The following is a 27,892-nucleotide window of genomic DNA, read 5'->3' as shown; positions in this document are numbered from 1 at the left end:
AGTCAGAATATCACTCAGCACCCTTGTAGACTTTTTCCTGTACCTCCAAACTATGAAAATACTTACTTCATTCCACTTTCTATTCTAGTGAGTTGTTTTCATGCCTGCCTCCCCAAGAAAACTGGAAGCATCTGAGCTAGGGCTACATGTTATTTACTGTTGTGTATGTGAACGTTCACTGCAGTAAAATCTTCTTTGGTAAGAATTTGTGACAAATTTATTCTGGGTCTTCCTATTACTGTTTTTAAGATATCATAGATGCAGTGGAGACTGTTTACCTTTGAAGACCCTGGAAGGATCCCAAACTCCAACCACCTAAATAACAGACCCCTGAAATAAAAGAGATGGAATCCAGAATAAGGAAAACAAGAGAGAAAGGTAAATTAAATATATGATCTGCTATAATGGAATTTTATTATTTCAGGCTACCAATTCTTCCATAAACTGCATTAACTTTGTTAAATGGGTAAATATTTTAGGTTAGCCAAAAAAAAAAAAAAAAAAAAAAAAAACCGAGGTGCATTAATATTGCTGGAAATAGGCCAACATACAAGGCTATTTCAGTTTAATAGCGGAAATGCAATGATAGAGGTAGATAGAAGAGAAACAAATTAGAAGTATGGAGGAAGAGGTGATAAGGGAAGAAAGAAGAGGGGTGAGGAAAAGGCTGTCAGGAAAAGTTACAGAGCAAATTAATCACTGTAGACACAGGAGCTAAGTGGCCTGGATAGGAGTCAAGAACAAAAGAATAAAGGAAGAATTACAACATCTACATTGAGGAGAATGACATGCTTCTGCAGGGGACACAGTGTCCAATGTGAGTGAAGGGATTCTGATTAGAGGCTGTTGTGTCTTTGTTATCAGCTGAAATGTCTGAATTGATTTGGATTCTCTTCCTACCTCTCTGCTCCCTAACCCGCCCACCAATGTCTGACATGCTGAAGGTGGAATCAGAAACAGAGCCCTGGCAATGACTTTCGCTGTGCAGCTGGCCATGCTCTGAAGCCAGGACAGACTGGGCTCAGGAAAGAGGATTTTCAGCTACAGAACAGATTCTCCCATTAATCAGGAATGGTCATGGGAGGAAGAATCTGAGCCAGTCAGCTACTGGTTTGGATATTGCTAATAATTTCTCTCTTTGGTTTCTGGAGGATCTGTGCCAGGGTTTCTTCCAACTACATACAGCAAGTATGATTTTGCCTTTGTATTTGAAAAAATTGGCAGCAATAATACCGAAAAGAAATGTGACTAGGGCCAAAAGGGTAAGCTTAAATGAAATTAGGCATAAGTAAAATCAAGTGACAGGTCAAAAAATACTAAACCTATTATGCCTCTTCCTTTCAAAGGATAGAGTATTACAGTATGAGTTGGTGTCCTCTTTTCTATCACCTGGAAATCCCTAGTAATTACATACTTCTCTCCTTATCAGTTCAATGGCAATTAATATTCATGATGATGACCCTGAATTTTTCCAAATTCTGAATATGTTTTATACTTGAGGATACTTTCTGACAACCAACCTGTTTATACTATCTCTTTATTAACTTTCTATTCTTAACCCCTCTCCTTATAAGCCTGCAATGGATCCACAATGGCTATAAGATAAAGTCTAACTTTTAAAAGTATGTCATGAGTGATCTTTTACAATTTAGTTTTCATCCATTTTTTCAGAATCATCAGACATTTATTAATTACCCTCTAGGTGCCAAGCACTGTCTCTGCCTTCAGGGGATATGGGCAGGCATGCAGGAGAGCAAAATATGGTATAAGTACACAGCCTAAGAAAGTATAACAAGGTCCTACCACATTCAAACACAGGTCCTCGGCTAGGGGATTGGGAGAATGGTTTAAACAGCATGGGGCCTCCTCCTGAGCTCACGAGTGTGCATGAAAAGGGACACACGTGCACTTGCATTTCCCTAGGTGGCCTTGGTTCCCTCTGGGATCCTAGTGTCAGATAAATCATGCCTGAGACATGAGATGCATGTTGTCAGAAACGTACAGAAAGAATCTGTGAACAATTTTAAAGAGAAGCTAAGCAAACTGGGGTGTGGGTTGTATTGACACTTCTGGGGAAGAAATAGAAGCATTCACTAAAGATCAGAGAGAAACACTGCCTATGGCAGAGCCAGAGGATTAGATAGTCAGCAGAAGACCAAGCTGAGGAACCACAACCAAGATGGAGTCTTAGAATTTTGCTCTTGTGTTGCAGACAGTGATACACGTTAATGATTTAATTTCCAAACACCATGACTATATGAAGAGAAGGACTCAACATCACCCCTACTTTGGTGTATTTGTTGCATTTCAAAGGGTAACTTTGACTCCACCCAGCTGTTGCCCAGTCTTCCCCATCTCAGGAAACGGTACCAACTGTTGAAGCCAGCAGCGTGGTGTCAGTCTGGAGCCCACCTCTTCACCTGACCCTCAAATCCAATCACTTCCAGACTTTTTAACTGTACCTCTAAATGACGCACAGAATCCACTCCCTTCTCTCCACCTCCTCTGCCAACACCCCACTTGGCCACGTAGCACCCTCTGGGCTCTCCCTCAGTGCCCTCCCCAGCCCCCTGGTTCCACCTACCTCCTGCTACAAGACACTTTCCTCAGAGCAGCCAGAGTTCACCTTCTTAAAAAGGGCATCCTATCAATCTCCACCTGAAGCTCAAAACCCTTTAATGGCTTCTGATCACACTTAAGAGTAAAATCCAAACTCCTTATCTTAGAGTCTCTGTGATTTAGTCCCTCCCTAATCTTCCACTTCCTCTCCTGCCAGCTCTCCCCACCCCACTCGCTACACTTCAGCCCCTAAACCTTTCATCCCCCAGCACACAGAGCTCGTTCCTTCACTGGGCTTGCTGGGTATGGGTTCACTCTGTCTAGAATGTTCTTCCCTAGGCTCCTCGCACAGCTACTTCCTTCTTAACTTTCAGTACCACTTAAACATCATCTCTTCAGAGACTTTTCTCAAGCCGTCCTATCTTGGTCTCAGCATTCTGTTATCCAACCGCACTTATACTTTTGTTTATGGCTTTTATTTATTTTCCCCATAAGACTGGAAGCTCGGTGTTACTGGGACCTTGTCTGTCTTGTTCACTCTGTATCTACCACAATGTCTGACACAGAGCGAGTGCTCCACAAATATTTGTAAAATGAATGCATGAATGAATAAATTAGGGGAAACTACAGAGGCATCTGCTAAGGGCAGATGACTATCCCCTTCAACTTGAGTTTATAGGATAAATATATTCAATACATAAACTTCAGACAAAACAAGCTTTTGTGAGTCAGACGGCTTTGAAAACTACTTTTAAGGCTACTTTTTTTTTTTAACATCTTTATTGGAGTATAAGTAAGGATACTTTTAATTTTAAGTCTGTTAACATCTCTGCATACTAGTACTGCTTCCTAACTTTTCCATCTCAGAACTACACAAATGGCCCACAAGCACTGGCGATGCCAAAGCCAGAGGGTCTTCAGCAGTGGGTGGCTAAGGTGACCACTGTAAAGAAAGACATGTTACCAAACTCAACTCCTATGAAAAAAACAACACCTGAGGGATGCTGCTTCATATTATTCAAGATCTCAAGAAAAGCTCACATACACAGAAGCTTATTGGATGTAAATCTGAGAAAACATGAAAATATGAAGATGTCCACAGCTTACTGTTTTGATATGAGTATTTAAATCAATGGGAAATCAGATGCCATTGCTTCATTCCCCAAAGTTTTAAGTGACCTGTCCTTAGTGATAAATGATACACATGGCTGAAGAGTACTAACAGAGCTGAAATAAAGCACCCATGTCAAAATACATATACTTTATAAGAATTTTAATTAAACTAGGTTCTCTTCTCAAGCTACCAAAGAAACTGCTGAAAGAAACAGCTTCAAGCAGCTAAAAATCCAGACGAAGATCCTCAAACCATATACAGATGAAATACCTCGAACAGTGGCAACGACTCAAGAAGCTCAAAAAAAAGAACACTGACTGCTAATATGAAGTCTTGAGTATGTATACATATGTTTATGTGCACATGTGGAGGTACCTAACTTTATACAAAATTTGTATTTGTGTGGGATTCTGTTTGTTTGTTTTCTGGTTCTAGGCTCCCTGTGAAACAACAAGCCATTCAATGAGGCCCTGCCACGGAGGGCAGAGCAGAAACATTGCTTTTGGCCTCACAACTGTCCTTTCCCGCTTGTGTGAGAAGCCTGTGTTGACTGTACTGTGAAAAAAATTTAAGGAAAGAAAAGCTCTACTGTTGTAACTGTGCCAAAAAAGTATAAAGAAACAAACCCAGATGCTAGAATGTGAGGCATTTCCTCTGCTGTGTGACTATGTCCTTTAACTGAAGGTCAAAAGAACATTAAAGGACTTCAATATTTTAAAGCCCAAAGTGGATATTTTTGTGGCCCTCTCAGTTTCTACATGCCAGTGACACACATTTAACTGACATTAAACGAGCAGAATTTATTCAGAAGCATTCAAGGGAAATCCTGGTATCGCTTTCAAACACGATTTACTTAAATTTCTAATGCTCTCTATTAATACAGATTGGCTCATTTCCCTGACTGCTTAAGTTTTTCCAAAATGCCACTAAGTGAATAAAGTCATTTTTAAGCCCATTTCACAGTTACTACCTCCCAATCCCTCAATATGTCTATGTGCTATAATTTCATAACACTTTTTTCTGGGGACATTCATTTATTTCTGATGCTACAGATAACAGTAAATAAATGCAAGATAGAATCACTTTATTTCTCTTCTTAGGAGGTACTTAACATCAGATTTGATAAAGACTTCAAATGTGTTTTCTGGTAATAGAAAACAGTACCTCAGCCCATGGGAAATACAACAAAATCAACCATGTTTCATTATGTTCAGAGAACGTTTATCAAATGGGCCACCCCATTTGGTTATATCACTCATATCAGTCAAAGTCTTCAAAACATATCTGAAAGAAAGGAATTATTTTAAGAGCTGGCAAAAATCTTGATGGAAAGGTTAATATGACTGAGGAATAGACGAGTAACTCAAAACCATGAAGCATCAACTCAGTATGTGATTTAATTAAAATCTCTCTGAACCAAGCAGTATACAACTATAAGATGTGGCAAAGATGGTATAGAGGTCTCACATCAATCAATAGAGCAGTAAAACACAGCAAAGAACTCCCACTGCAGAGCTCTGAACGGCCATATATGGAGGCTCCTGAGAAACACTATTTCACTTGGGGTGATCCAGAATCACCTAACCTCTGAAATGTGGAGACATCTATTTTCTGTTGATCTTTACCTTCTTCCCTAGTAGTCTCCTTCCCATATATAGAAAATTGAAACAGTTTGTCAGTTAACAACCACTCCCCTTTTGTTTACCAGAATTCTGAGTTATTCACTGGAATGTTTTAAATAATTCTGTTGGGAGTCATCACGGTTACTAATGGACATACCATCTAATCATGACCCGTAGCCTCTTGTCTACCCAGAGGGAGACAAGCTTTCTGACTTGTTGCTCTCGAAATGTCAACAGAAGGAAGACAATTTTCAACGTTATCTCTCATATTTCCTTTGCTGTTCAAAGGGTCAGCTTCACTAGCGTGTGGGAAGCAGATAGACAACACGGTTTAATAGCAAAGTTGGGTGTGGTTGTTATGGTGATAAGGGAAATGAAAGTGGAAGGAGTTTGAATAATATTTATTTGAAGACTCTTGCCTTATCCTCTATAAGCTATTCACAAAGTGCATAATATTACACCAATTCTTAAGAAAAACTGTTGGAATGTAGAGCTGGGGCTTAGATTCTACGACTAATTTCTACCATCAAAGATGAGCAAAATTTTCAGAAAACTCTTAATGAGAGAAGGTAACACCATTATCAGCACTGTCATATTTAATAACATATAAGTAAATGCACACATATACATATCAGGTAAGATAAAAAACAATCCTATGGTTGCATTTATTTCCATGTATTAACTATTATGCCACCATGTGTGTACATGTGCTTACATACATCTAGCTATAGATTCATATATGCACATGGGACATATGTGTATAGATTGCACTTTCTGGCACAGAAAATACACAAATGCACATGTGACATGTATATTTTTTTTAATAGAAAAAACATGTTTCCTATGCACATAAACACACTATTATAGATCCATATGGGATATACTCTCTGGATTAAAGATGTCAGCTTAGTTATTGATATATCTAAAAGACCCTCATCAAGGAAAACACTATAATACAGCCTGAATTTAGGTAGACACAAAGTCAGGCCAGGAGGCATGAAAGAACACATAAAATTTTGGGGAGTTCCATGTCACACTGAGGTGTGACACCACAGCCTAATTTGTCTCAAAAATTCCTGATGGAACAAAAATAAGTTGGCTCTCAATTAGAAAACATTCAGAAGGTTCCACTGTGATTAGCAACCCGAACACCAAAAGGCACCGGGAACATATAAATACGATCATATTATATTTTCCTTTTACTGCCATAGAGATAAATATCACTTTATATATTATAGGTAAGGTATTTAGAAAGTTTAAAAACCTCACTGATTGCCCAGATCTGGGTCAGAAACAATTGAGATTGTTAGATTTTGTTTCATGCTTTAGAAGCCAGCCAGGTCCTCTGAGGCCACAGCAGGACCACCATGGGACAGGTCACCAGTGCCCTTGCTCAATGTGGTTTCAAGGATACTTGAGGAAGCCACTTTAAATGCACCTCTGCCATGAACTCAAACTGCATCAAAACACTGAAACAAGCTTCCTTTCATGTCCACTGTTGCAAAAACATACCCCTGATATTTATAAAAGCTCTGTGAAGCAGATTGGACTTTATTTTTGCCAAAACAGCAAACAGAGTAAATAACAGTCTTTTATATAATTAAATACATAAACAAGATCAGAATGTTTTCCAGACACCTTTGAAACGCCCTTCTATTAAGGGAACAACAACTGGTCTTACCTATCTTTCTAACTTTCAGGACTTTGACTCTTAACAACAGACCACGGGAACAGATTTTGATGAGGAAAAAAATCCCTTATTTCATTTTCCAAACTGGGTAAAAGGAAAAAAAAATAAGAAGGACACGATAAAATATGAGCTCATTTTACCGACACGCAGCTTTTCTCTATGTCTATAAAACCTGGATTTTATCTATAGACAAATACACGGATATATTCAGAAAAAGGGGTATCAATTTTTTAACATTATTAAATTCCTGTATTGTTCTTTTGTTATTGCAACAGGAAAAGAAAGGCTACTGATAAGGAGAAAGCACTTTACTTGCTTTTCGGGAAATTAAAAAAAAAAAAGAATCCCAGCAACAGAGAAAAGAATAATGAAGTGTAGGAAAACCAGGAAGTTATCAGCCAGAAATGAAAAACACATCCACAATTTAAAGGAACATTCCAGTCTCTGAAAAACTCACACAAATATTAATTCATTACATGTTAATTCCTTCCCTCTTCCAACTTTACAGGCACTACTTATACTGTTACTTCCTCCTGATGCAAAGAACACTTAGAAACAGAGACCGAAAATCAAAAGCAGGAAGGCACCCTATAAAAGGTGTATCCCCAGCTTTAGATGTTTCAACAACCAATGTGAATCCACTATCCTTATCTTAGAGACTATGCACCATTAGAAGAATGGTCTCATAAGTTTCAAAATAAATTATTCAAATGCTCAGAACAATATCTTAGTGGTCAATATGAACTAAGGAATGAGTCAAATTTTCCTTTTATTAGAGCATTTCTAATTTTAAAAAAACCCCAATATTAAATTTTAGTGCTCTTAAATAACTTTCCTGAGAAAGTATACATTTCACAAAGAAGATACAGCACCAGCTCTGGAAGTAAATATAGTAGCTCTATAAATCACAAAATAGCTTGTAAACTGATTAAGCTTTGATTTATTTTTTATCAGTATCTTCTAGAATGCCAACCATGTACAACACGATTCAGACCGGGAATGGCCACTCTGCCCTTATTACAACTGCCTGTGTGCCCATCTCATCTCTCCCACTAGAGGCGACATCCTTTCTATGTCGCCTTAAATGCCCTGGTACAGCTGGGCTGGACCCAGGTCCATGCTCCCCAGGTGTGCAGGACACAGTCAGGAAGGGGCAGGATTAACTTTAGGAATTCTTGCTCCATCCTAAAGAGTTCTCCTCCTTCTGGGCTGAATTCCTTCGATAGGAATTTCACAATTAGAAAGGATTATAATGGGAATGCTAGACGAAGCAACATTCTAGAGTGTAATCGATCAATAAGAGGTAAGTATTTAAACATTTTCCTAGATTACTGGTGCTGGTGGTAAAGAGAGAAAGGATGCTGGGCTTTTGAGGTCGGAAAAACCTGAAAGAACAGAAAGGGGTGGCCTTAGGGGAGAAAAGACAAATTTGGCAGTCTTCACCATTTTCTCCTAAGTTAGCTCTGTTAGCCTACAGGAAGAAGTGGAGGAAATTGTAGCTTTGCCTAGAGGTATATCTTTATGGGTGATTATATGCATTCATGGCTGTCTCCTTCCATTAATAAAGATTTTCATGTTTTTTTAAAAATTAAAACCCTCTTTATTCAAAAAAGTTTTTTTTGTTGTTGTTGCTTTTTCCTGGAGGATCTCTTAATCAAGGTACTAGGTAAATACTGGCAAGGCTGGGAAATAGAAAAAACACACTACCTACCAGAGAATCCTTACCTATATTGATAAAATTATCAGAACATCTGAAATGATCACTTTTTGATGCAATGCAAATTCCCGCTAAAGCGATCATGCTCCCAAACTCTTTCTTGAACTTCCCTCTGAACAGACTACTTTTTTTTTTTTTTTTGCACAAGCAGAACAAATACAATCCACCAAGCTTGCCTGAGTTATCCAAAACCCCAGATTATGGTTTGGGAATACTGATTACACTAATTAATGAGGTTTTAATGGCTTGAGTTTGGGAATGACAACTCCTGATGGTCCACACCCTCTGCGACTCTGATGGAGACAGCTGGCCTGAGGCCGGAGGACACAGAAGGGGCAGCTGTAACTCCTCTCAGAGAGGCCCTGCTCTGGGAAGTGGTCCCCACTCGGCTCCCTTTGCAGCGGCTCAGAAGGCCTCCTGGGCTGGGATTCCAGACCCTTTGCTCATGTCAGGAAAAGCCTTTGTGGGGGCCAGCGTTTAGACAGACACAGCTGGGCAAAGCAGCAACTCAGCAGCTCTGTGTGATAGAGCACACACCAAGCCCTGGGAATAACTGAGAGGTCACCTACAGCCAAGTCAGAAACCACAAATCCGCAAGGGACTACTCAGCGCTACCCAGAAGCTAAAACGTTAACCTGCTAAAGGCCAGCTTTAGATGAATGTTTCTTAAGCATCCCTGGTAGGTGGAAATACAGTTTTCAGCATGGTCCCCAAAGAATACCATTCCTCTGGCTAAAGGTGTCAGGTTGTTTTTTGGCCTTTTAACAGTGAGTGTGTTTTTAAAACAGTATTACTAAGCATATGGTATTTAATCTTGAAACAAGCATACACTTGTAGCAAAAACTGTTCACCTACAATTTCTGGTACTCCTGTCACTAACCTGGGAGAAGGTATAGGAAGAGGACAGACAGATGGTTGAGCTACACACAATTTGGGACAGAAGAGATGGGCTGAAAGTACAGATAAAGAGTTAAAGCAAACAAAGGGGAAGGACACCAATAAACAGAACAAAGTAGTACTGGCTATTTACCTATAACTGTACAGCAAGCATCTTCTAAGGGTCAGATTGAAAAAAAATTTTACACCATTTATTGTAACCCCAAAATGATTGAATGAAATGCCCCTCTAAACACACACACACACACACACACACACACACACACACACACAATCCTATCTTAGCACAAGGATATAACATATTTAATCATGACTTTTTTTCCTGCTAGGCACAAGAAATCACAACCACCAGAAGGTCACTGCATGACTTCCAACAGTTAAAATGCAGGTATAATTATATAATTATTCAGCCAACTGCTCCTCTCCAACTGGGCTTATGCAAGTTCCCCGAGTTTCCTGTTTTGATTTCCCAGATACTCGAAACTGGTTTCCGCCTCTTGGTAGCTGTTTTGGTTTTTTTTTTTTTCCTCTGTACCAGTTATCAAGACATCAAAATAACAATTTGTACCCAAAACATAAAACTCTAAAATACTGACTTGGTTGTCAACATAAATAAAATACTTATGAAAATAAATAACTTTGTCTACACCTTCCCTGGGATGCTGCTGGAATTTAAAGTGAAACACGTGTATTTAGATTTCAAAATCATTTTACATATATGAACCAAAAAAGGAAAGACAATCACATTATCAACTTATGACTTTTTATAGAGGGTAACAGCAATACAGATTTAAAGTTGCATAAAAGCCTTACTGCCTTAATTAAACAAGTACCTTAATGGCACTTGGGTAGCTAAAGCAAAAATCAAAATCAGGGGGACCTTGATGGTAAGGAGGTGAAGGTAAGGTTAAATGTGTTTTTTATTTGGTTAAGGGAAGGGTTAGTGTTTCTAAACTTGGTAAGCAATGTTAACTTAATTCCTCAAAAATATATTTTTAAATTAGATAATCTAAAGCAATATATTCACAAGCATAACATTGATTTCAGATGTACCTAGCCTAAGAAAAATAGAATCTGTGATGAGTAATTTTAATGAAGTAAATGACTAACTTAAGAACTGTGAATCGGTGCATATGAACGTCTGGAAGCAGAGAAGGTACAGTCCCTGCAACACAGAATGCCTGGCTTCAAAATAAGTAAGAATCAGAGTTTGAGAGGTTCTCTCTCTTTTTTTTTTTTTTTGGTAGTTCAGTACATATATTTTATTATCAAGGATTATGTAACAGCAGTTTTGAAGGGCCAAGTGCTTCCCAAAGTTCCCTAAACTTCATAAACCTTGTAAAATGTACAACACCTATCTCCGTTTCTATCCGCCCTCCAATGGAATAATTACAGTACTGATAATTTGTAAGGACCTTATAAATTTAATGCTGCTGTATCATAATCTTACAGTACACAGCAGTTATATTTTGAGAGAACATTTAATTTGACTCTCACTATGTCTAAGCCTGTGAATGAATGATTACACTGGATCATTTTTACTATAGTCAATACTATATTATGAAAGATTTGGGGATAGTGATATTTAATACCATGCAGATAAATATAACTAAAAAAAATTCATAGATATAAGGTCTTAGACATATTTCTAAAGTTTAGCAAAGGTCAAAAAGGTAAAGTTATATAGAGAATCATCTCTACTAAAAACAAAACAATTTCCCCAGCATCCAAAGTTTGGGAATTTGTTTGTTCCTCACCATGTGATCCCACACATGCAGTATGAAATGCCTCAGTGGGGTTTTAATTTCTTTTTAATATTTACTTGGAAAAAAGTTTTTAAAGTCATATAATAAAACCATTACTATGTATTAATATTTGAAGTAAAGCAATTTATACATAGGCTCCGTTTTTAAAAACAAAAATGTATTAGAAAGTAAGCCCAATGATTACTTAAAGACAAGATGTTCTCTCACAGCAGTACAGCAAATCCAGGGAGGCAGATTCACATAAACCCTCTATGACTTTGCTACTCAAAGTGTGGTGAAAAACCAGCCGTAACAGCTCCTCCTGAGGGTTGGTTGGAAATGCAGACTCGCCCATCCTGGTCCAGTCCCGGTAAATCAAAATCTCTGTATGACGGTCAAGCTCTCTCAACTTTAAGAAACCTATGCGATTTCCTGTGCGTGATACCCAGGGCTCACCGTGGACCTCAAGCCCCATGTGGGAATTCGGGATGGGACAGAGTTGGGTGTACCTGTCATCTCTGTACTTGTATTATGGGATGGCAGCAGATTTCTTGCTACAGATGAAAGTGTCTCCATCCAGCACTGTTCCAGTGGCGAGAGGGTCAAGAGGGAATTCTGCTGCACTACCTCAAAGATGGACTGGATACTAAGTAATATGCCCAGCTCTCTTTGATCATATTTTCTTGGGGTACTTTTTTGTGAGCATCCCACCCCCACAAAAAAACCAAAAAACTTTTAAGTAAAAAAGTTCCGTGAATAAAAGCAGAGAGAATCGTAATTCTTTCTACATACTAATTAAATGCGTGTCTACTGACAAACATTACAGATGGCATCAAGAGCCAGAATATCTGATTAGGCCACACAGCACAGGTTGTACTGTAGGCTACAGACCAACAAAAAGATAACAACCAAGAATAACATTTAGCACTTACACTTTACTTGTGTGAAAAAAATAAGTGCAATGTAGAAAACTAAAAATGGAGTAAGAAGCTCACGTAATAGTTAACATTTCCTTAGGTAGCACTGAAATAGTAAATTTAGGGCACAGAATAATTAATAAAACTTAAGGCTCTGAAGCAACTGCTATTTGGATTTTTAAAAACTGAAAGAAAAGTCTACTAAACAGAAGCCATTTGTCTCTGTGTCATAATTAGTTTAGCTTCAGAGGATACACCTTACAATGTAAAAATCAAACTTCCCTTTGCTTTAAGCAGCAGAAAAAATACAGATATGAAAGCCCATATAAACATATTCTTTCTAATCCTTAATTTCTGCTTAAGCATACATATCATGCAATGTAAGTTTCCGAGATAGGACAAATGCTTATAAGTATCATTTAAGACATTTATAAAATATCTTTTAAAAAAAATCAAGGGCTTCCCGGGTGGCGCAGTGGTTGAGAATCTGCCTGCCAATGCAGGGGACACGGGTTCGAGCCCTGGTCGGGGAAGATCCCACATGCCGCAGAGCAACTAGGCCCGTGAGCCACAGCTACTGAGCCTGCGCGTCTGGAGCTTGTGCTCCGCAACAAGAGAGGCCGCGATAGTGAGGTCCGCACACCGCGATGAAGAGTGGCCCCCGCTTGCCACAACTAGAGAAAGCCCTTGCACAGAAACGAAGACCCAACACAGCCAAAAATAAATAAATAAATAATAAAAATAAAGGAATTCCTTAAAAAAAAAAAATCAAAAGCCAATTTCCACAGTGGATCTAAAATGTGAGTCAATTTACGCACCTGACCTTTCAGGCAATTTAGAAAATGGTCTTTCAGTTAAAGGCAAAACAAAGTCAAACTGGTGGCATCTGAGGTTCAGTGACTCATAGCATGTGCTCGATACATACTTTTTGAGTGAACAAATGAATGAATGAATAAAGAATTAAAGCAGCTCTAAAATGAAAGGGGCAGCCTCAGAAGGCACTTGTACAGAATGCTGAGGACAGGATCCTTCTGGACTCAAAGAGTCTACGACTATAACGCTATCTCTTCACCTTCCTATCCCATTATTTCATCATCTTAGCGCTCCTACTCTGAATGGCTCTAATCTCAGGTGGGTCTGACCTCCTAGACTCAAACACTTGTAAAGGCTTTCTTGAATAAGGGGGTACAAATCAATGAAATAACCGATCAGTTAATTAAAATGATATATTCTGTTTTATGCATCCCACTATGTTGGGTGCCAACAGCTGTGTTTTAGGCTAACTTTCAGTCTGCTGATGTTAACAGTTCTAAGGCTTTCTTCCACTATACTAACAGAGCACTCGACGCTTCCTGCACCACCGTCGCTGCACAGGTCATTTCGTCTTGCTTTTGGTGTGTTAACACTTACAGTCGCGATTTTTCCTCCATTAAGCACGTTACTGTCACATTAATCTTCCTAAAAGTGCTCATACTCCTCCCATCACTTATAAACTCCAAGGTCACTGACAGCACCATACTCTCCCTGGGAGGATGACTCATGAATCCTTATCTCCAGCCCAGATCTCTGAGTTCGAGACCCGTAACTCCCATTTTTCCCATGATTCGCCACAGATACTTCAAACATAACAAAACAGACTCAATACCCAGCTCATCCTGCCTCCCATAAGGCTGCTTTCCTTGTATTCCACATCCTAGTATATGACACCACTATACATAGCCTGACTATCATGCCCCTGCCAAGCATCTATCTTGACAATCACCCCTCACCCCCAAATCTGGGAGTCTTCCTCTTCCTCACCCTCCAGAGTCAATCAGCCACTAAAGCCCACTGACTTGCCACTTTCATCCCTTCCATCTGGCTCCCTCTCTCCATCCTCTCTTGTCTATCTCCAATGCTGCTCTTCAATTCTCCTTTCCCTTCTGTTGAACCACTCAATGCATTTCTCAGAGTTGGACTCGGTTCCCAATTCCTCCACAAAGCCTTCCTTGCTTTACCCCTCTTATGAATGTATAGCAGTTCTTATTTCTTATTTGTCCACTCAACATAAGACAATGATATAAAATACCTCATGACAATTTTTGACTATCTTTTCTCTAAAATATCTTACAGAGAAAAAATAATTAAACACAGCCTGAAATTAGAAAACTTTAAACATCACCTCTAAGTGCTTTCAGCTAAAACAAAGGAGGACTTTCTTAAGTCCCAAGTGTCTTCTTCCTTTTGCAAAATGTTCATTGCGTAGCTCCAAACAGGAATAAGTTCCACAGCACCCAAACTATTCCAGTAATCCACGTGATGTGTGATGTCAAACAAGTATATTTAAGAACATATTTTATGGATCCCACACAGATATCCCTTTGGCTAGACTCTGCCTGGTGATAGATCAGTGTGAATTTGGGTTGATTTTATTTTTCTCTAGAATCTCCCAACAAGGTCAGACCTCCTTGTGGAAAGGGCTGACTTTTCCTCAAGGATGTATGTTATGTCTGTCTTTGTAGCCCTCAGTATACTTATCACGAAGCTATATATATGAATGCTACTTAATGAGTTAATTACATCAAAAATTACTTAAATGACAAACAGCTCTACTTCGGTGTCAAATTTAATTTATCCAAAACAAAGCTCTTGAGTCCTCCTTAAATCTGCTCTTGCTCCTAGTAAAGAACACTACAACTTGCTTAAACCCCAAATCTAAGAGTTCTCCTGGATTCCTCTTTCTCTCACCCCCACATGTCTACAAGTCTACAACAAGTCATCAAGTCAACAAGTCATCAACAAGTCTAGTTCCAAATCATCTCAAACCCACCCATCTCTCCATCTCCAGCTCTCAGGTCTGAGTCCCCCTTATCTCTTACCTGAACACTACCTGTGGACGATTTCCCATTCTTGCATCTTTCCAGCCTCCTCCCAAGTCTCTTCTCTACCATGTTCATTTTTTAGAACACATACCAAATTACATTACATCCTTGTTCACAATCCTTTAACAGCTTTCCTATGTACTCATCACAAAATCCACACACCTCGTCGTTATCTAATACAAGGCGTTGTGTGACCTGGCCCTTACCCACCCCTCACCCCCCATGACATTCCAGCCGCACTGACCTTCTTGCTTTTTCTCGACATTCTTTCAACACACCAAGCTCTCTCTCAACTGAGACCTTTCGCACTTGCAGTGTCCTCTGCGTGGACTTCTCTCCCCTCAGATCAGCACAAGTTCGACTCCTGCTTACAGTCAGATTTCAGGTCAAATGCTCTTCCTTCATGGAAAACTTCCCTGACATCCTTATCTAAAACAACTTCCCCAGTCAACCCAGTAATTCTCTATCACATCATCCTGACGATTACTCTTCATAGCTCTTATCATACTCCATGATACTTACCTGCTCACTTTTGTGTTTATTGTCACCCCTCCCCTTCTGAATGTGAGCTCCACGAAAGCTGTATCCTCAGCAACTGGAGCTGTGACTAGTACATGTCTGGCACTCAATGAATATCTGATGGATGGATCGACAGACGAATGTTTTCTAGGGTGTTTTACATCCTTCTCTGAATCGGGCATGATTTCATATTTCTGATTACTTCTCGACTTTATTACAACCACTCTGAATTATAGTAATTTTTTTAGAAAACAAAAGCTACTTACCCCAACCTGTAGTCAGATGCAAACTTAAAAAGTCCAACTTATTCACTGTATCATGGAAGTCTTTCGTATCAACTTTAACTACCATTACCAAGCCCAGAGAGGCCCCTCAAGAAAACCCTTGTGGCAGCCACAGAGGCTGGTACCATTTTTGTTAATGTGGTCCCCTCTTCTGATGGTGTATCAATTTAACTTTTGTGGAGCTCGGTACAGCATGTACCAAACCGATGATAAATAGGTAGTATGGCATAAAACTAAAAGCTTTGTTAAGATCAAGATGGGGGGCTTCCCTGGTGGCGCAGTGGTTGAGAATCTGCCTGCCAATGCAGGGGACACGGGTTCGAGCCCTGGTCGGGGAAGATCCCACATGCCGCGGAGCAACTAGGCCCGTGAGCCACAACTACTGAGCCTGCGCGTCTTGAGCCTGTGCTCCGCAACAAGAGAGGCCGCGATAATGAGAGGTCCGTGCACCGCGATGAAGAGTGGCCCCCACTTGCTGCAACTAGAGAAAGCCCTCGCACAGAAACGAAGACCCAACACAGCCATAAATAAATAAATAAAGTAAAATTAAAAAGATCAAGATGGGATGACTTGCAGTTCATTCCCTTTATCACTCTTTCTCTTCTTCCTCAGAGAAACAAAGATGATTCTGACAAATTATTCCGTACAAAGGCATGGCCGCCTGTTTATCCAGTATCCTATTTCCTCTAAATTTATGACAAACTGACTTTATGATGATGTGTTCATTAAAATCCAGGACCAATACCCTCCCTTTTAAACAAATATAATACACAAGAACTTTTTTAAATACCCTGAAATTGCCATTATTCTCCATAAATCTATAAATATGGTATTGAAATGCCTTGCAATGACTTCCACACATTCTAAAAATGTTGTTGTAATTATCCTTAAAATTCATGTTCAGAATTCGCTCACAAAACATAGTAATGGGGACCCACATTTTCTCATTATGCTCTGGCAAGAACACTAGTCCTTCTGCCCCACCCCCAACTGCATACATACCTTCACGTTACAAAACGCCCCAGAGAACAGTCCTCAAAGGAAGGCTTTTAACTAGAACTAACTATTCACCTTCTCATAAAAAACCTCAAGAACTAAGTCTAAACTTACCAGGTACATCCATCATCTCTGGACTCAATCTTCCTTGGCTCTGCAAAATCACCCATGCTCTGCACAACCCTCCCATCCAAATCCTTCTACTGTGCCTTCTAGAACTCGTGGACTGTCATCACCAAAATCCCCTTTGCTGTCATTCTCCCCTCCAGATGGTTGCCTTCACCTTTGTGCTCTAATGGAAACCTGGGTCCTCCTCCCTGACTGCTCTCTGTCCCCTGAAGTCCTCTCAAGTGGGGACGGCTTCACCGCCCACATGCCATAAATCCTGGGGGTGGGGTAGGGGTCCTCTTTGTTCTCATCACTAATTTCAGATCATTCTTCCTCTTCCCCTTAAAAAAATAACACCTTGTTTGCATAAAGCACATGCAATCACATGATGTACCAACTACATGTAGGTGTTGCATTTATCTACAGAACTTCTGCCTCTGTTCCTTCCCGACTGACTGCTGCTGTACCCTTCCCAGCAGCAATGGCATGGCCAGTCACCATGAGCACTCTCTGGCATACCTCTCAATCTCAGTGCCCTTCTCTTTGTATCAGACTCATCAGGAAAAATCCTAACCCTGGTTAAAGCCACCTCTCCACCTCCACTGCATGCACCAGAGCTAGGGAAAAGTGCACAACTGTGCTGGCTGGTCTCCCTTCAAATTTATAACCTCAAGTAAGCTATCAGCACTAGCAGGTTACCCTAATGCATTTCCCTACTTAATCCACTCGTCCTCTCTCTGAGATGTCTGTTTTCCATTTCCTCTCCCTCCCCAATTTTTCACACCCCTTCTTACGCCTCAATGTCAGCTGATGGCCTTGTTTTACACATCTCTGAGAAAGAGGAACAATTTTGCTCCTCTCCCTCCTCAAAGACTTTGCTCCTGCAGTCATCACCTTTCTAACATTATCAGTTTCTCCCTTCTTACTAGATCATTCTTGTCATCATTCAAACATGCTGTAATATCTTCCATATTTTTAAAGTGCCTCTTGACCCTAAATCCCTCTAAAACAACCACCTCATTTTTCAGTTCCACCTTTTGAGATGTTTTCCCATTTCTGTTACTCATACTATCATTCTTCTACTCTTTCACGTTAGGAACCCCAGAATCATCTTTGTATTTTCATCCCTCCCTTGTCTGTTAGCAGATGCTGCACGTTCTTCCATCAAAATGGCGTGTTTCCATCTCTTCCTTGCTTTTCCCCTGCCATCCCCTAGACCAGTCTCTTGTGACGCCACATCTAAATAATGGAAATAGCTCTCCAACAAGCTCCACCGAGCTCTCCAACAGAAGCTCCACCTGCAAATTCCTTCCACGCCCCACAACCCCAATCTGCCTAACACTGATTTCTCCAGGCTCTGCTGCTGTCGGCTCATAAACCTACAGTGATTTCCAATAGCTCCTATCACCAGGCCTAACCTGCCTGAGCCATGTGGAAGACATTTCATCATCTGGTCCTGTCCTGCCTCCCCATCTTTAGTTCCTATTACCTATCAACGTAAAAACTTGCTCTTTTACAGGAGTTCCCTGGTGGTCTTGTGGTTAGGATTTGGCGCTTTTATTGCCATGGCAAAAAAAAATAAACTTGCTCTTTTAGATTCATTTCCCAAGTGTCTTTCATGTAAGTCATGCAACTCTCACTTGTACATTTGATTCTTTTGTCCATATCATTCTTCTTCCTGGAATCCATCACCATCCAAATTCCAAATTGTTCAGACTCCTCCTCCTCCACAACACCTTATCACATAATGCCAGGTCACATTTTTTTGGCCCTAAATTCCTATAGCATTCCAAGTCTTCATTGCGTTTATTAATGATTTAATTATATACAGTGATATACCAACACTCTTTCATTTGCAATATATACTTGAATAGAAGTAGAGCTTTTTCTTCAAAATTATCTCTCAGGAAAGGGAAATCCCTCAATATTGATTTCTTACAAGGCCTCAAATATTACAAGGTGCTTTATTTTAAAAAAAACAAGTACGATTTGTGGAAGATACATAAACCTTAAATGACCTCAACCAGTCCTACTTTTGGATTATAAAGAGGCCATCAGACAGAATCTGTTAAAAAAAAACAAGGGGAGGGGGGGCATAGAGAAATTTAATCAGCCACAGTAATTATTCCTGAGGGAATGATGTCAAAATTGGAAGTGCTGGATCTTGTAAACAGCCTTTTCAGAAACACCTGAAAAATCAATGCAGTCAATCTCCACACTGTAAAGATCATAAATATACACCTCACTAATTAAAAATGTAACTGACCTAGTTTTATGTGAAAAGACACCGTGTTTTGGAACAAAACTTCTTGTGATAACTTGGATTCAAAATCTGCTGCATCTCCAACAACTTAGATGGCAATAAAGAGGGTGTGCTCAGGAAACAGTGTTGAATGACACGGAAATCAGCTCCAGCAAAGACAACGACAGTGACGGTGAGGCATTTGAAATAGGACTAAAACAGTTTTGTGAAATGTAAGAACAGCAAAAAGTAATACTCTAAATTGCTGTATTATTTTATATGACGTGATAAAATCTGTATGAATAATTAAATTAATTTAATAGACATTTGACCGCTTCATCTCTACCCCTGAAAGTTTATACACTGAAGTTGGCAAAATATACTATTTTTTTAGCGGACAACGGGGGTAAAGACAGGGGGGAGCAAAGAGCCGCAAGACAATAAAAACGAGTTTGGTAACTGTGTTCTCTATGGCATAATGTGATTCAAAAAAGACTTTACATGGTTAGAACTTGGCTTGTCAGTCATCCACTGTGTAGAGCTGAGTTTTTCAATTTTCAAATTCAAGGACTAGAATAAATGTTATCTAAGACTCTCTGTGTTTCCAAAATTTTATTTCTGTTGTTTTCTATTGTACTCTCTTTTAAAGATTCAGCAGCATTGGTAAACACAAAGAGAAATGCTATTTTACAGGCTACTGCACATTTCCCATTCTTTACTGCCATTTAATATGTCTGAGAAACTTAATACAATTCAAAAACTTCAGCCCTTGCTCTACTGCCCTTATAAGCTTGATTTTGGACTTGGAAAATCCTGGGTATTCCAAACTATATTACCAACTTCTCCATCTTTGAGCAGCATCATTGTAAAGACAAAAGGTATATTTAAGAAAGTCTCATTCAGTTTTCTTTTTTCCTTGAGCAGAACCTGGGGCTCAGCAAGAGTTCAATGCTGATCAGGGGCAGGGCTGAGACTCAAGCCCATGCCACACCCTCTGTTAATTCTGGTGGCAAGGCACAGCACTCAGCTCTGGGCATGCCACTCCTAATTACTTGATTACTTGATATTTTCAATTCCTAAATTTCTTTTCTAGGTTTTATGTATGAATGTATAAAAGTTATGGGCCACGTTATTTTCTTGTTATTTTAATGTGATTTCTGACTTCATTCCAGAGGGGAAGCACCCAATGACCCATCCACACCTATATGATTTTCAGCCAGTCTCAGCCTCCGATCGCCACTGCACAAATCTCCCACCTCTTCTAAAGAGATGCACGTTCTTGCCAGATGAGCTGCATTTCTAATTAGTGCTCTCCTCATGGAGCACCATCCTATGGTAAATCACGCGGAATGGACATGGTAACAACAGATGCTGACCTCAAGCATGCCACGTGTGAAATCATCCATTATGCAGAGATGACCTAGGCAGGCTGGCACAAACTACCCTGGCCGTACTACCGCAGCATGACCATTCCACCGCTTTCAGGAAACACACACGTGCGTGGACACACAGGCACACATACGCCATCACGTCCGTACCTAGTCAACTTTCTGCATCTTGTTTGAGATTATCAAAGCTACCAATCTCTGTAAGCTTGTCTTTGCCCTTTCCAGCTCAAATACCATCACTGCTCAGAGTTACACAATGCTAACGCTTATGACTGAAAATGTGTACTTACCTTCAATCCTCTTTAAAGCTGAAAGGCACATATCCTTCCTTGGAAACTCAAAGGGATTGTTACAGGTTCGAATGGTGTCACACTCACATTTCCCATTGATTATATTGCAGCCAGAGACAAGGTTTTCATTGCATGGTTCAAAACCAAGCAGTTGGTCATCATCCCAGTTCTCATCTGTAAAACAATTAACAACCACATAATGTTTGCTTGTTAGCTTCATTCAAAGGCCTGTCTGAAAGCAAAAATGTGCGAGGATGTCACGATTAACATCCGATTTTGACACCTCAATTTACGAAAGGCAGTTTGGCTGCAATTTTACAAATGAATGAAACCCAACCTCCTAATAAATGAGAAGACTGAAATATAGCCATACACGTCAACATTAACTAGCTATATATACAAACGTTTCTGATCAAAAACCACTACTCCTCTGATGTGTTATTACAGAAACAATTGAGATTCCTTTAAATTTCTTCATTTTAAACAAAGATTCCAGGATTTTCCCATGTTCAATAAAACTACATCTGTCAATCTACAAAATTATTCCAAAAAACCCCCAAATTTTTTACCCCATCTGATAGAGACCAGCTTCAGGTTTAAAACAGCTCTGCAACTTCATATATCAAGGCAGTGCTAATAAATGTAAACAGACACCACCCAAGGAGTCAGGAATGGGATACAACGGAGGAGATGCCCTCCAATGCACTTCAGTACAAATGCTAATGTCCATTACTGCCCACAACCAAAGCCAGAAACAACAACAAACAAAACTAAGGGCTACAGCCTAGTGAGAGGCTGAGGTCATCAAATTCTGCGGCTGAGACCATATCAGTATCCTGGGCCATGGAATGGAGTTGACTGTAAGAAATCAAGTAGATTGTAAAACCAACTTTCATGGGAACCAGTTCAGACAAATGAAACAAACATGACAGAACCACAGCAAGACTCAATCCTTAATAATATTCCTCATAGTTGAAATGCCTCTTGTAGGAAACCAGACTATTTCTCTGAGTCTCTGTGATGTTATGAGTTTTTCCCCCCTCTTAACATTATCTTTAATAGATACTTTATCACACCTTAACTGGGTACTGACTATTAAATAGTAAACATGTTTCTGATAACCATATCTGGAGAGAATCTTTTAAAAGTGCTTGAATTTAAGACACTTAAACTTGTTGCTCAAAGTAAGGCAGGTATAAAGACATCTTAAGAATGTGTTTTCACAAAAGACAGCGCAAACAAATGGCTATAATTTTTATAAGGCTAACTTTTCCTTCTGGTGACATCGTTGACTTACTGCCTAAGTCAGGAAAAGACTGTTCTCCCTCACTGAAATAAATAATTTTCTTGTCAAGGGGTCTTTAGAAGGATATCATTTACAAAATAAAGAGCTTCAGGGTGATTATATGAAAAGGGAGAATAGAAAATCTCCTGTGTTTTGATTTCAGAAGATCAGGCTCTCTTATTTGATCAAAGCTTCATCTCTTAGTAAAACAATTTTAGAAGTTTAAACAAAAACACAAGTTATCTGTTTTAAGATTTATTTTCCTATTTAGACTGTATTTGGTCTTTAGAAATAACAGGTATATAACATGTATACACACAAAGGGACATTCCTATCTTCAAGACGACAGTGAAATTACTAAATTACTTTGAAAGGAAAACCAGAATAGAATATACTGAAACAACTCAACACAGTAAAGTAGGTGATAATTTAGTCTTTGGTTATAACACATGACAAAATGGCTCACGTAAACAATTTCTTATCTCTATATTTAATTGTTGACATGTTATTAGTACCACCAGCCTAATACAGTTCAGCAAAATTTACCGTAAAGAAATTCTTTTGACCGTATATTCAAATTTGTAATTCAAAATTAGTTCAACCCTAGGAACCTAAAAATCAGTAAGAAACTCAAGTAACATTTGAACTACTGAAAAACTGTATTTCTCCTCTTTCCCACCCCATATTCCAAGACGAAATCTTTATTACTATCTTTGTAAATATATGCAGTTAATGTATCACCAAATCAAGTGGATTCTGATGCAGATTTTTTTTTCCACAATAAACATCCCTTCCCTCCATCATAACTGGAACTCCCTGAAGACATCACTCTCCTGAACCACTGCAGCATCCTCTAACCTGTCTCCTTGCACTACCCCATTTCCCACACTGTCAACCAGAATCATCTTCCTCAAAAGACAAGCCTGCTCATTGGTTCTCTCTTGCCAACAAGTCCAAACTTCTTATTGTATAATACAAGGTTCTTCATGATACAGCTTGTACCTACTTGTACAGACTCATCGTGCACCAATCCCTCACACATCCTAATGCTCCAATAAGCACACAGATTCTCACTACAAACCCTCAATAAATGCTCCCATGCCTTTGCTCACAGAGTATCATCGCCTGGAACACCTCCTTCTCGCCTTCCTCTGATAACTCCTATTCATTTTTCAAGACCCAAGTCAAATGTTACCTCTTTGAGAAGTCTTCTCCAACTGTGAGCTCTCTATCCTCCACGCTCCTACAAACACCTGTGCACACCTCTTACCCTTTCTAATAATGGTTTCATGCAAGTCTAACTTCCCCATTAGACAAAGAGGCCTCACGTGCAGGAGAAGCCAGGTCTTATCCAACTTTGAACCCCCATAACCCCAGGACTTAGTACAAGCGTTCAGTAACTCTATCTAGTTTTCCATGTCACTGGTATGGTCAATGCTGTTGACTATGCTTTTTTTTTTTTAACAGAAAATGTCTTGTAAACAAATGCATAGACGTATAACAAGGAAAACATGTTTCATTATAATGAACATGTTTACATAATAAAAATCTTATTCAAAAACCTTATTAGTGAAGCATTAATGAGGCAGGCATTTTGAAGAAATGCTCAGACATACTTTGGTACCTTTCTCTCTAGGCATCAACTGTCATTAGTCTCTTTCCCAGTTCAGCTCTAGACTTCAGCCTCTTATCAGCTGGCTGGCATCAACAGCCCCTCCAAGGAGTCCATCTCAGGGCCAACTTGTTTTCACTGCCAGATGTTTTTCTCTGCCCCCCCACAGGAAGACCATTTCCCCTGAGTGTGGAATCAGAACTAAAAGGCAACTTCCCTTAATGCCCTCTCCAGCTCCTGACTGTTCTCAGCAGAAGCCTCTCGGCAACAGCGACAGGCGGCACCTGATGGTGCACAGCTAAGCCTGACCATCCCCTCAGGAAATGTCACAGTCACCCGGTCCAGTCAGGAGGCCTCTGACTCTAAAGCCAAAAATGTCTTACATGCTTTTATTTTCTTTTTTGAGAGGAAACCCTTTCCATTCTATGCCCCCCATCCTAATCAATACTTTGTTTTTCTTCTTGGCAAATAGTTCCCTTAGCAACCACTGCTTTATAGGATCAAGTACAACATGTTTATGAGACAAATGCTTTTATGTTTTTCTATTACAGAACATTATACTTTAATGTAACAGCCATCCAACAGGGACTGAAAGCAAAAATTTAGTGAAGTCTGATTATACAGAAATCAAATCTGAGCCCAATACTGCCGCTGACAGCACTTGGCAAATTTGATGTTTTAAAATTTCTTTTCTTAAGTAAATCCACATATACAGCACAAGGATCAAGGTTCTGATTCTGATATAGTTTCTGATTTCTCCTTGGACTGGTCAGGACTTTAAAAACAAGGAGGGGGGGGGTGATTAAAAACAGGAGTACTGCCCTTTAACTATTTATATCAAGTAGTTTTTTCCTAGTGCTCTCCATGGGACAAGATGTAGTCTCCGAGCCTGAAAGGTCAAGATAATTGAGATACCTCTGCAAATGTATTTTTAAGTTTGTAACTTCTGCAAGATACCAAATCCAAATGTGATTTTCTCTATATACAAAATGAAAGAAATGTGATAATTTCATGTATGAATTAGAATTCATGCATGTTCAAATATATGCAAATATGTGAGTACTCCAGTGAAGAGTCAGTTATAACTAACTGCTAACCTGACATCTCCACTTGGATATTTAGAAGAAACCAGGAAATGATATTTTACCTCAAGACAACTGTGGGACTTCAGTAGGCAGGATTATTTCATGCATTCTTCCCATTTCATGCCACAGAATATTCACAAGATGTATAATCAAGGGTTGAAATTTAATAAAATTAATAACCTGTACTGCTTCAATAAAGGGCATTCTTAAAGGAAACTGATTTTTTTTTCCAACATCTTTATTGGACTATAATTGCTCTACAATGGTGCATTAGCTTCTACTGTATAACACAGTGAGTCAGCCATACGTATACACATATCCCCATATCCCCTCCCTCTTGCATCTCCCTCCCACCCTCCCTATCCCACCTCTCTACGTGGTCACAAAGCACCAAGCTGATCTCCCTGTGCTATGCAGCTGCTTCCCACCAGCCAGCCATTCTACATGTGGTAGAGTATGTCCATGCCACACTCTCACCTCGTCCCAGCCCACCCCCACCCCTCCCCGTGTCCCCAAGTCCACTCTCCACATCTGGGTCTTTATTCCTGTCCTGCACATAGGTTCTACAGAACCATTTTTTTCTTTTTAGACTCCATATATATGTGTTAGCATACGGTATTTGTTTTCTCTTTCTCACTTACTTCACTCTGTATGACAGCCTCTAGGTCCATCCACCTCACTACAAATAACTCAATTTCATTTCTTTTTATGGCTGAGTAATATTTCATTGTATACATGTGACACATCTTCTTTATCCATTCATCATCAAGTGTCGACAGACACTTAGATTGCTTCCATGTCTTGGTTATTGTAAATAGTGCAGCAATGAACATTGTGGTACGTGATTCTGTTTGAAATATGGTTTTCTCAGGGTACATGCCCAGTAGTGGGACTGCTGGGTCATATGGTAGTTCTATTTTTTAGTTTTTTAAGGAACCTCCAAACTGTTCTCCATAGTGGCTGTATCAATATACATTCCCACCAACAGTGCAAAAGGGTGCCCTTTTCTCCACACCCTCTCCAGCATTTATTGTTTGTAGACTTTTTGATGATGGCCATTCTGACTGGTGTGAGGTGATACCTCACTGCAGTTTTGACTTGCATTTCTCTAATGATTAGTGATGTTGAGCATCCTTTCGTGTGTTTGTTGGCAATCTATATATCTTCTTTGGAGAAATGTCTATTTAGGTCTTCTGCCCATTTTTGGATTGGGTTGTTTTTTTCATATTGAGCGGAATGAGCTGCTTGTATATTTTGGAGATTAATCCTTTGTCAGTTGCTTCATTGGCAAATATTTTCTCCCATTCTGAGGGTTGTCTTTTCGTCTTGTTTATGGCTTTCTTAGCTGTGCAAAAGCTTTTAAGTTTCATTAGCTCCCATTTGTTTATTTTTGTTTTTATTTCCCTTTCTCTAGGAGGTGGATCAAAAAGGATCTTGCTGTGATTTATGTCATAGAGTGTTCTGCCTATGTTTTCCTCTAAGAGTTTTATAGTGTCTGGTCTTACATTTACGTCTTTAATCCATTATGAGTTGATTTTGTGTATGGTGTGAGGAAGTATTCTAATTTCATTCTTTTACATGTAGCCATCCAGTTTTCCCGGCACCACTTACTGAAGAGGCTGTCTTTTCTCCATTGTATATTCTTGCCTCCTTTATCAAAGATAAGGTAACCATATGTGTGTGGGCTTATCTCTGGGCTTTCTATACTGTTCCATAGATGTATATTTCTGCTTTTCTGCCAGTACCAGACTGTCTTGATTACTGTAGCTTTGTAGTATAGTCTGAAGTCTGGGAGCCTGACTCCTCCAGCTCTGTTTTTCTTTCTCAAGATTGCTTTGGCTATTCAGGGTCTTTTGTGTTTCCATACAAATTGTGAACTTTTTTGTTCTAGTTCTGTGGAAAATGCCATTGGTAGTTTGAATAGCGATTGCATTGAATCTGTAGATTGCTTTGGGTAGTAGAGTCATTTTCACAATGTTGATTTTTCCAATCCAAGAACATGGTATATCTCTCCTTCTGTCTGTATCATCTTTAATTTCTTTCATCAGTGTCTTACAGTTTTCTGCATTCAGGTCTTTTGTCTCCTTAGGTAGGTTTATTCCTAGGTATTTTATTTTTTTTGTTGCAATGGTAAATGGGAGTATTTCCTTAATTTCTCTTTCAGATTTTTCATCATTAGTGTATAGGAATGCAAGAGATTTCTGTGCATTAATTTTGTATCCTGCTACTTTACCAAATTCATTGTTTAGCTCTAGGAGTTTTCTGGTAGCATCTTTAGGATTCTCTATGTATAGTATCACGTCATCTTCAAAACTGTGACAGCTTTACTTCTTCTTTTCTGATTTGGATTCTTTTTACATCTTTTTCTTCTCTGATTGCTGTGGCTAAAACGTCCAAAACTATGTTGAATAATAGTGGTGAGAGTGGGCAACCTTGTCTTGTTCCTAATCTTAGTGGAAATGGTTTCAGTTTTTCACCACTGAGAACGATGTTGGCTGTGGGTCTGTCATATATGGTTTTATTATGTGAGGTAAGTTCCCTCCATGCCTACTTTCTGGAGGGTTTTTATCATAAATGGGTGTTGAATTTTGTTAAAAGCTTTTTCTGCATCTATTGAGGTGATCATATGGTTTTGCTCCTTCAATTTGCTAATACGGTTTATCACATTGATTGATTTGTGTATATTGAAGAATCCTTGCATTCTGGGGATAAACCTCACTTGATCATGGTGTATGATCCTTTTAATGTGCTGTTGGATTCTGTTTGCTAGTATTTTGTTGAGGATTTTTGCATCTATGTTCAACAGTGATATTGGCCTGTAGTTTTTTTTGTGACATCTTTGTCTGGTTTTGATATCAGGGTGATGGTGGCCTCGTAGAATGAGTTTGGGAGTGTTCCTCCCTCTGCTATATTTTGGAAGAGTTTGAGAAGGATAGGTGTTAGCTCTTCTCTAAATGTTTC

The 27,892-nt window shown here is 39.4% G+C and overlaps 1 protein-coding gene across 2 annotated transcripts in view; it reads right to left on the bottom strand.

Moving 5' to 3' along the window:
* The window catches only part of CRIM1 (cysteine rich transmembrane BMP regulator 1), a 204,006-nt gene that overhangs the window by 134,718 nt on the left and 41,396 nt on the right, over positions 1-27,892 (bottom strand). For both annotated transcript variants that reach the window (XM_061168559.1, XM_061168558.1), the window contains exon 2: positions 20,950-21,123. In XM_061168559.1, the coding sequence (XP_061024542.1) occupies positions 20,950-21,123 (174 nt within the window). The remainder of the gene's footprint in view (positions 1-20,949; positions 21,124-27,892) is intronic.

This window comes from Eubalaena glacialis, chromosome 14, assembly GCF_028564815.1.
Source record: "Eubalaena glacialis isolate mEubGla1 chromosome 14, mEubGla1.1.hap2.+ XY, whole genome shotgun sequence".
In the NCBI taxonomy this organism is placed as follows: Eukaryota; Metazoa; Chordata; class Mammalia; order Artiodactyla; family Balaenidae; genus Eubalaena; species Eubalaena glacialis.
This window is presented reverse-complemented; position numbering and strand designations above follow the sequence as displayed.